General features: G+C 37.3%; 1 protein-coding gene across 1 annotated transcript; it reads left to right on the top strand.

Annotated features, from left to right (window-relative positions):
• The first annotated feature begins 8,508 nt into the window (after window positions 1-8,508).
• Window positions 8,509-9,762, top strand: LOC127078852 (uncharacterized). The gene is made up of 3 exons (XM_051019271.1): window positions 8,509-8,685; window positions 8,851-8,965; window positions 9,011-9,762. The coding sequence occupies exons 1-3, from the start codon at window positions 8,509-8,511 to the stop codon at window positions 9,760-9,762; spliced, it is 1,044 nt and encodes a 347-aa protein (XP_050875228.1).
• Window positions 9,763-10,855: the final 1,093 nt, after the last annotated feature.

Here is a 10,855-nt window from a genome sequence, read left to right as displayed (position 1 = left end):
ATAGAAAAAACTAACGGTGAAGTGAGTGAGTATTAGGGTTTTTGTCTTGTGTGCGTTTGTGAATTGTGAGCCATTCATCCATCTTGTTGATGTGTGAATTGGACTGAGTTTTTGAGTTGTAATTTGTCCACTCTAAGTTTTGAAGTACGAGTATATTTGTTTACTTGATTGAAGCTTTTAAGCAAGATCAAGTGTGTGTCCTTGAAGTGTGTCTTCTTCCTTTTGATATTTGTTCTAGTATCACTGTTGTGATTGAGGGGGAGTGAGTAGGGTCTCATGTCTAAGAGTTCTTAGATAGAAATCACACGGGTAGAGATTAGGTGAAAAGACCGTAACTTGAAGTTGTTTGCTGAGAGTCTTTGAACTAATTCTGTTTAGTGGATTTCCTTCCTGGCTTGGTAGCCCCCAGACGTAGGTGTGTTTGCACCGAACTGGGTTAACAATTGCTTGTGTCGTTTTTCAATTGTTTCCTAGTTTTTATTCTGTTCATATTTCACTTGTTGTTCAGATATTAGTGTCGTGACATTACCTTCGACATCTCATATCTGATACCAGAATTTCAATTGGTATTAGAGCAGGCATCCTGCTCTGGTTCTAGGTGAGATCTTGGGACGTTACTTTCTGGTACTACGGACAGAGACGGAGGATCTGTAAACAGACCACCAATTCTGGATGGATCTAACTATGATTACTGGAAACCTCAGATGGTAGCCTTCTTGAAATCTTTGGACAATAAGGCTTGGAAAGTTGTTCTAACAGGCTGGGAACATCCTTTCATTACTAAGGATGGAAAAGTTACAACTGATAAGAAGCCTGAGGAAGAATGGACAAAGGAGGAGGATGAACTAGCTCTTGGAAACTTTAAAGCATTGAATGCTATATTCAATGGGATTGATAAGAACATCTTCAGACTAGTGAACAATTGTGAGGTGGCTAAAGATGCTTGGGGTATTCTCAAAACCACTCATAAAGGTACCTCTAGAGTGAAGATGTCTAGATTGCAGCTGCTTACTACCAAGTTTGAAAATTTGAGGAAGAAAGAAGATGAGGGTATTCATGATTTCCATATGAATATTCTTGAGATTGCTAATTCCTCAGATGCCCTGGGTAAGAATATGTCAGATGAAAAGCTTGTGAGGAAAATTCTCAGGTCACTTCCCAAAAGATTTGCCATGAAAGTGACAGCCATAGAAGAATCTCAAGATATCTGTAAGATGAGAGTGGATGAGCTAATTGGATCCATCCAAACATTCGAGTTGGGAATGAGTGATGGATCTGAAAAGAAAGTCAAAAGCATAGCCTTTGTGTCCAACACTGAAGATAAAAAGGAAGAAAGTAGTCAGGATACTGATGAAGGTATGTCAAATGACTTTGTGTTACTTGGAAGATAATTCAACAAAATCCTCAAGAGGATCGATGTGAGGTCAAAGTCTAATGTCAAGAACAACTCATTTGACATCAGTAGGTCCAATGATGCTGGAAGAAGAACAAGATCTGAAGAAAAATCCAAACAGGGCAAAGGAATTCAGTGCCATGAATGTGAAGGGTATGGTCACATTAGAGCTGAATGTGGGACCTATCACAAGAAACAGAAGAAGAGTCTTGCTGCTACTTGGTCTGATGATGACTCTGAAAGTGAAACAAAAGGAGAATCTGCCAATCTTGTGATTGCCTTGACTAGGAGATGTGATCCTGATGAAGATTCCAGTGATGATGAATTAACCTTTGATGAATTAGCTACTTCTTACAGGAAGTTGTGTCTCAGAAGTGAAGAAGTGTGTCAACAAGTGGAGAATCAGAAGAAACTGATAACCCAACTAGAGGCCGAGAAGACATAACACTTAGAAACCATTTCTAATTTGAAGATTGAAGCCTTGTTCCTGAATTCCAAACTGGATGAGATGACTAAGTCTGTCAGAATGCTAAACAGTGGATCTGACACCTTAGACAAAATCCTTCAGGCTGGAAAGATGGCAGGATACATGATTGGCCTTGGGTTCAATGAGTCTTCTCCTGATTGTAGTCCCTCTGATAGAGATGTCATTACTATGGGAAATTTGGTCACATAAAACCATTCTGCTTTTGGCTGTATGGTTATCCCAGTCCTACTCATCAACCTAGACCCAAACAACACATCTCTTATAACAGAAAACAGTGGGTTCCTAGGGTTAGTGCTACTAACTTGATAGCTCACACTTCCTTCAAAGTCTTAGCCAAAGAAGATTGGTATTTTGATAGTGGATGCTCCAGACACATGACTGGAAGCAAAAATCTGTTGGTTGACCTTCAATCTCATGTCACCAGTTATGTAAATTTTGGTGATGGAGCAAAGGGTGAAATCAAGGGGATTGGAAAGCTAAACTGCTCTGGAGTTTCTAACCTTGATAATGTGTTGCTTGTTAAAGGATTGACTGCAAACCTGATCAACATCAGTCAACTATGTGATCAAGGTCTCAATGTGAACTTCACAAAAACTGAATGCTTGGTTACTAATGCAAAAAATGAAGTGATCATGAGAGAAGTCAAATCTAAGGACAACTGCTACATGTGGATTCCTCAAGAAACTAGCTATTCATCAATATGTGCTCTATATAAAGAAGAAGAAGTGAAACTATGGGATCAAAAACTGGGTCATCTGCATCTTAAAGGGATGAAGAGGATCATATCTGTTGAAGTTGTCAGAGGAATCCCAAAATTAAAGATTGAAGAAGGAAGAGTATGTGGTGAATGTCAGATTGGAAAGCAGACAAAGATGTCACATCAGAAGATCAAACATGACATCACATCTAAAGTGCTGGAACTTCTCCACATGGACTTGATGGGGCCTATGCAGGTGGAAAGTCTTGGTGGAAAAAGTATGCTTATGTTGTGGTGGATGACTTCTCCAGATATACCTGGGTGAATTTTATAAGGGAAAAATCTGATGTGTTTGATGTGTTCAAAGACCTTTGCCAAAGACTTCAAAGAGAAAGAGAGAGTCATGTTATCATAATCAGAAGTGATAATGGGAAAGAATTTGAAAACAGTAAATATGTTGATTTATGTTCATCTGAAGGGATTGGACATGAGTTCTCTTCTCCCATTACCCCTCAACAAAATGGTATGGTGGAAAGAAAAAATAGAACTCTCCAAGAATCTGCTAGAGCTATGATTCATGCTAAGAAGTTGCCTTACCACTTTTGGGCTGAAGCTATGAACATTGCTTATTATGTTCACAACAGAGTAACCTTGAGAAAAGGGACCTCAACCACTTTATATGAAGTTTGGAAGGGAAGAAGACATACTGTCAAATACTTCCACGTGTTTGGTAGTAAATGCTATATCCTGGATGATCGTGAACAAAGAAGGAAAATGGACCCCAAGAGTGATGAAGGAATATTTCTGGGCTACTCAACAAACAGCAGAGCCTTTAGAGTCTTTAATTCCAGAACTAAAGTTATGATGGAATCTGTCAACGTTGTTGTTTATGATCAAGAGATTGATGTCATAGACGACGTTGAAACATTTCTGAATGATGCCCCAGCTGAACCTTCTGATAAAAGTAGTGAGAGTGAGTCCACCCAGGCTGAACCTGAAGCTGATCAAGTAAACAAGGGACCCTCTATCAGAATTCAGAAGGATCATCCTAAAGATCTCATTATAGGAGATCTAAATAGAGGAGTCACCACTAGATCAAGGAAAGTGATCTCACATGCCTGTTTTGTGTCAAAGATTGAGCCTAAGAATGTTAAAGAAGCTTTAACTGATGAATTATGGATCAATGCCATGCAGGAAGAGTTAGGCCAATTCAAGAGAAATGAAGTATGGGATTTGGTTTCAAGACCTGAAGGAATAAATGTTATTGGAACAAAGTGGGTATACAAGAATAAATCTGATGAAAAAGGTGTGGTTACTAGGAATAAAGCAAGGTTAGTAGCTCAAGGATACACTCAAGTTGAAGGAGTTGACTTTGATGAAAGATTTGCACCTGTAGCTCGCCTAGAGTCCATTAGATTATTGCTAGGAGTGGCATGTATTATGAAGGTTAAACTGTTCCAAATGGATGTGAAAAATGCCTTCTTAAATGGATACTTGAATGAGGAAGTGTATGTTGAACAACCAAAGGGATTCACATATTCAAATCTTCCAAATCATGTGTATAAGTTGAGGAAAGCTCTTTATGGGTTGAAACAAGCTCCTAGATCTTGGTATAAGAGACTCACAATGTTTCTTATTGACAATGGATACAAAAAGGGAGGCATTGATAAGACTTTATTTGTCAAAGATGAAGGAGGAAAGCTCATGATTGCTCAGATTTATATGGATGATATTGTGTTTGGTGGGATGTTAAGTAAGATGGTTCAACATTTTGTTGAACAAATGCAGTCTGAATTTGAGATGAGTCTTGTTGGAGAACTAACTTATTTTCTTGGCCTGCAAGTCAAGCAGATGGAAGATTCTATCTTTCTATCTCAAAGTAAATATGCCAAGAATATAGTTAAGAAGTTTGACATGGAGAATGCAAGCCACAAGAGGACACCTGCTCTTACTCATCTGAAGTTGTCTAAAGATGAAAATGGTGTCAGTGTGGATCAAAGTCTCTACAAAAGCATGATAGAGAGTCTGATATATCTTACAACAAGCAAACCTGACAATGCTTTTGGTGTAGGTGTATGTGCTAGATATCAAGCTGAACCAAAGGTGATCCATATAAACCAAGTGAAAAGGATCCTGAAATATGTCAATGACACTTGTGACTATGGGATGCTATACACTCATGGATCTGATCCTGTGATATCTGGCTATTATGATGCTGATTGGCCTGGAAGTGCTGATGATAAGAAAAACACATCAGGAGGATGTTTCTTCTTGGGGAACAATCTAATATCATGGTTTAGTAAGAAGAAAAATTGTGTTTCTCTATCTACTACTGAAGCTGAATACGTAGTAGCTGGAAGTAGTTGTTCTCAACTGGTGTGGATGAAACAAATGCTGACTGAATACAATGTCACACAAGATGTCATGACATTATACTGTGACAACCTGAGTGCTATAAACATCTCAAAGAACCCTATTCAGCACAGCAGGACCAAACATATTGATATTCGTCACCATTTTATTAGAGAACTTGTGGAGGATAAAATTGTAGCCTTAGAGCATGTTGCTACTGAGATGCAGTTAGCTGATATTTTTACAAAGGCCTTGGATGCAAATCAATTTGAATTCCTGAGAGGGAGATTAGGGATTTGCATTTATGAAAATTTGTAGCAATTAATATGGAGTGGAAAAAGTACTCAAATTATAATCTATTTTCCTAAAATAAAGTGCCCCCATTATGGTAAATCATTACCTTGTATTGGAAATACCATCTATTCCATCTTCACACGCTACCACCATAACCCTATTACCTACTCCAACTATTCCATCTTCCTTTTCCTTCTCCACAAACCTCTACTAGGGCAACCTTACTTTTTCCAGAAAAGCTCCAAAGTGTCACAACATCAAGATACACCTGGTTCTAAAAATACTAAGTCTACTCCAAAATTTCGTGTTCCTCCCATGGGCGTCCCTGATGATGAGATTCTGGATGTTTCTCATCTCTCTGTTATTCCTGCCGCGGACATTGATTTGAACCAACCCATCTCCATTGATGCCTCCGCTTCTGCATGCTCCAATCAAGGTAATCCCTCTAGTATTCCGTCTAGTTCAACTCCTGTCACTAAGTATAAGGAAAGAACACACTATACTAATCGTGTTATAAGAGACATAGTTACTAGAATTCTTAATGAAGGCCACTATGTGAAGGGGGTTTCTACTCCCCTTGCTCAAATGTATCCCCCTCCCGAGGTTGAACAACCTAGTGGTAAGGGTGATGATTCCTCCAGTTCTGAAAAGGCCTTGGCTATAACACCCTTCTATACTCCAAACCATAATATGCTATTTTAATTAGAAAACGTAACCATAATATAAAACACATAACCTTCTCTGGAACATGGGTTACCACAGAAATAAATTCAAATGCACATATTTATACCTGGGATGTTACACGACATCCAACACATCTGATTTGTACTTGGGATGTTACACGACATCTAACACATCTGATTTGGGTCAAGTACTTGTATAATAAGACATTCAGTACCTGTCCTCGCATGCTCACCCAAGAATTCACGGTATCATCGCAGCGGAATCACTAATAAACATACAACAATAATATTGTAACTCAAGACATTAAGTCTCATGAATTTCAACTTAATAGCATAATCAAAAGAGTCTGAAAATAAAATCAAAATAACTTATAATCTCCAAAACACAAAAAGTTTGTAACATCGACAACAATGACACAAAATTCAAATCAAGCGTTTATCCCAATCCGATGTTACATGATCAGAGCAAGGAACCACTAAATAAAATAGATAAACTATGTAGGTCACTTCAAGAGTTATCCTTCCACTTACTTCAGTCAAAGTTACTTATGAATATCTGCATGATGTCCATGTAAGGACAACATTCAAACAGAAAGGGGGTTAGAATACACTTCAATAATTAGCAGTGGAAAAACAAAGATTAACTAACAATATCACACACTAATTACAACAATCATCAACATATCAAGTATTCTCATCCACACGTCATAACACAAAAATAATAATCACCAAATGTAACACAATGCATATGTACTTGACAACTGACTCAACATGCATGTGCTACCAAATTATGAACACTCGGGTTCATTTCACTCCATGATCCCCACCATAGGATCGATTCCCTCTTGGAATCGGAGCACAAAAAAATCGCTACCATGACCATAGGCAACGCTTCACTAATTCCTCAATAGAATTAGCTACTCGCACTCGATCCCCACCATAGGATCAAGGCTCACCAAAACTAGACCGAAGTCCGTACACCATGACGGATGAATTTCAATAGCATACAATGTCATAAATTATCACCAAAATAATCACCCAAAATAATCACCAAATCATCATCCAAAATTATCACCAAATTATCATCCAAAATTATAACTCGACAGAGTTCCCAAGGAACTCTAAAACAACTCTAAAATGTTCAACATGTTATACGAACAACTATTGCACATAAAGATAATTCTTATGGACTCAATCATCAACTCTAACAAAATTGAAAATAAATTTAGTTGGCCAAATAATCAAATTGTTTATCTCTAACTCAGAATTCCAAAAAAAATATAATATTAATAATATTAAACTATTATTATTATTATTATTATTAAGTAACTAAAATATTATATACATATATGTATTTAACTGGAAAGCAACTTATGTTTTTTCTTTATAAATTCATTGTACTGTGCTCGAAACGAAACGTTACACGTTAATGTATTCTTATTATTAAGTTCATGGAAATATAAAGCCACGAAAATACCTTTCATATATATAACTTATGTTCGTATAACCCAACGTAACTTGAAATATCATTCATATATTAACCATCCTTATTTATTGATATATTATAAGAATATTACACTATGAACAAAGTGAAGCACGTTACAGTATCCATAACAGTGAAGGTGATTATAGTATCAACGTGTATATCTAATAATATCGCACACTACAGTAGAAATATATATATAATATGTAAATGAATCAACATATATTATAATTTAATTTCAATTTCAGCAATCCAATTTTTGACAAGAAATAATCCTTATTGGAGGTTAAGGGAATCTCTCTACCTTCTCATGATTTAGCACCCATTAGATGAATAGTTTTCTTCCCCCTTAACTTGATTTTCCAGCAAAAACGACAGCAGCTTCTAAGAAATTCTTCTCTCCAACCCTAACTCTCCCTCTTTGCCTCTTTTGCTCCGTCTCTCCAAAAATACGTACGGATTCTTTTAGGTTCTTCCAAATCCTATTTTATTTCAAAAACCTATTTCCTTCTAATTAGGTTTTTCCCTTCTTATCCTACATATTTTCCTTAATTCCAACCTTGCCCTCAATTTTTCTACATGTTTTATTTTCTTATTATTTTATTAATAAATCTAATATTCCTTATTTTTCTATCACCCATGTTATTTTTATTTATTCACCTCATAATTCTATTTTTTTTCTTACTCAAATAAAAATACTATATATTCTAATAATTAGTTAAAACTCCATTAATTTCTAAAAAGTATGAAAAACTCTTACTCTCTCTATACCTCTACTTCAAGGATACTTACCCCCACAATCACACAGTAATTAATTTAAAACATCAATTAATCAAATAAAAATCTAAATAATTCAAATTAATTAATTAATTGAATTCGGGGTGTTACATTGGCTGCTGAAGGGTTGCGCTCTCTAGGGCAAACCGTGTCTGACAAAGGGAAATCTGTGGCCTCTAACACGGTTGATGCTTCCCACTCTGAGAAGCATGATGATGCAAATGTTTTGATTGATCTAGAGGATGGTAGCTCTGATGATCAAGAGGAAAGCTTGATTCATCACATAAAGCCAAGTGTGGCTAAACGCATGAAGACTCGAAAGGAAAATTTGTGGCTGAACTTATGTCAGCTAGAGAAGCTAAGAAGACTGATGTCATTGGTCCCTCCAAACCATGGAGCAAGGTTGAAATAAAGAAGAGGAAGGTCATAGATGATTCTGAGCCTGAAGAGGATGTTGAGGAAGATGTCCCTGACATCTCGCCTGCGAAGAAAACTACTGTTAGGAAGTTTCCTGTTAAAGTACCTGCTGTTCATTTGGATAACATCTCCTTCCATCTTGAGGATGGAACTGCTAAGTGAAAATTTGTGATTCAGAGAAGGGTAGCTGTGGAAAGGAAATTGGGAAAAGATGTTGCTGATGTCAAGGAGGTCATGGACCTGATATAAGTTGTTGGGCTTTTGAAGATTATTGATGGGTTCTCCCAATGCTACGAAGGTTTAGTCAAGGAATTTATTGTTAATATTCTTGAGGATATTTTTGATAAGAACAACAAGGAGTTCTGCAAGGTGTATGTGAGGGGTAAGTGTATAATATTCTCTCCTACTGTTATTAATAATTTTCTAGGCAGAAATAATGAGGGTGCAGGAGAATTAGAGGTTACAGACAATCAGGTCTGTAGGGAGATTACAACTAAGCAGGTGAAAGTTTGGCCTTTTAAAAAGCATCTTCCTGCTGGGAAGTTGACTATCAAGTATGTTATCCTACATAAAATAGAAGTTGCTAACTGGGTCCTTACCAACCATATCTCCACCATTGCTAATACTCTTGGGAGGTTTATTTTTGCTGTTGGGACAAAAGTGAAATTTGACTATGGTAGATATATGTTTGATCAAATCATCAAGCATGCAACTACTAATGCAGTTAAGCTGCCAATTGCTTTTCCCTCTATGATCTGTGGAATTATCTTGAACCAATATCCTGGTATTCTGTGCTCAAATGATTTACCTAGTAGGAGAAAACCAGCCCTGTCTCTGCATTACAAACTCTTTGAAGGCAATCATGTCGAGGATATTGTCATGACATCTGCCATGAGGAGGCCAGTCTCAAAAGTTGGAGCAATTGCTGAGCTTAAGGAGACATGCAAAGAGCTAGGTGAAGGGATTAGGGTAGCCACAGCTAGAAAACAATCTTTGGAAGCCTTGATTGAAAGCTTGGAGCTGGCTGAGGGTGAAAATGTTGAACATGCTAATGTCAGCCATGAAGAAGAAGCTGAAGCCCACACCTCTAGTGAGAGGTCTGCTAACAATGATGATGCGAGTGGCAATTCTGCTTCTGGTGCTGCTGAAGAGGCTGCAAACTCAAGCTCTACTGAGTAGCTCTGTTGGCTTTGGTCCCTCTTGTTTTGATGGTTTTCTTAGCTTTTTGTTGTTTTGGTGGATTTCTTTGTGTTTTTTTGGTTTGTTTCTCAGAATTCTTACAGCTGTGTATGTACTTGGTGATGTAACTCTTTAACTTCTGGTATTTCTGTTAATCACTAGATATACATTTATTTTGTCTCTTTGGTCTCTTTTGGCTAAAAAGGGGGAGAAGTAGATGTAGATGTGTAGATGTAGCTCAGTATCTTAGCTTAGCTCTGTAGTATTGTTGTTGCTCTATTTGTCTGATACAGGGGGAGAATTCTGGTGTTTATTTGTTTGGTACAGGGGGAAAATTCTCTGTGTTCTGTTTGTGTGAAGCAGTGTGGTTGTTGCTTGTTGTGGACTGGCTTAAGGGGGAGTTGTGTGAAGCAGTGTGGTTGTTGCTTGTTGTGGACTGACTTAAGGGGGAGCTGTTGTGTTCTGAGAAGTTGCATGGACTTGAGGGAGAGTACAAGCACTTGTGTGTCCTAATGTTTGCTAGTTGGTTCTTGCTAGTGTTGTATGTGCAAGTGCTTGTGTGTTTACTAGTTGTTATTTTTGCTAGTGACGTGTTTATGTTTTTTTTCTGCTGCTGAACTGATGCTCTGATTGATTTCTTGTGAACGTGTGATTTGTTGTTTGTTTTAGCCAAACTTTGTCAAAGGGGGAGTTTGTTGGTTCTATGAATTGGCATCAATTTTGGTAAAACTTAGTGTTATCACAAGATGTCACGCTTGTAGTCTTGACATGTGATATCAGCTTTCTGCAGGTTGTTTGATATGGTTGTGCAGGATTTATTCAAGATGTCAGACCCGATGTTACGACACGTGCATACAGAACATTCAGTCTGAGTGTTATGTATTTTGTTGTTGCGCTTTTCATGCAAGTCTTTGTGTGCTTATGTGGAGATTGCATGCATTATTCAAGGAGTAATTCTATTTAAAGCCAGAATATTCTGTTTCCCAAAAAGGAATGATTCGTTATTATTTCTTAGAGAATACACAATAAATAGAATTAAGGTTTCATGCTGCCCAGACCTATTTAAAAAAAGCTTATATTTGAAGACTATGTA

Source organism: Lathyrus oleraceus, chromosome 5 (assembly GCF_024323335.1).
Source record: "Lathyrus oleraceus cultivar Zhongwan6 chromosome 5, CAAS_Psat_ZW6_1.0, whole genome shotgun sequence".
NCBI classification, from domain to species: Eukaryota; Viridiplantae; Streptophyta; class Magnoliopsida; order Fabales; family Fabaceae; genus Lathyrus; species Lathyrus oleraceus.
The sequence above is the reverse complement of the archived record's forward strand: the minus strand, read 5'-3'. Positions and strand labels throughout refer to the sequence as shown.

What these genes read in the sequence shown, in the direction of transcription:
- LOC127078852 (XM_051019271.1), top strand. Translation starts at nt 8,509, where the DNA reads ATGTCAGCTAGAGAAGCTAAGAAGACTGATGTCATTGGTCCCTCCAAA. An exon ending in TTAGGAAGTTTCCTGTTAAA is followed by an intron (nt 8,686 to 8,850) that starts GTACCTGCTGTT and finishes GGGCTTTTGAAG; the next exon opens with ATTATTGATGGGTTCTCCCA. An exon ending in CTGCAAGGTGTATGTGAGGG is followed by an intron (nt 8,966 to 9,010) that starts GTAAGTGTATAA and finishes ATAATTTTCTAG; the next exon opens with GCAGAAATAATGAGGGTGCA.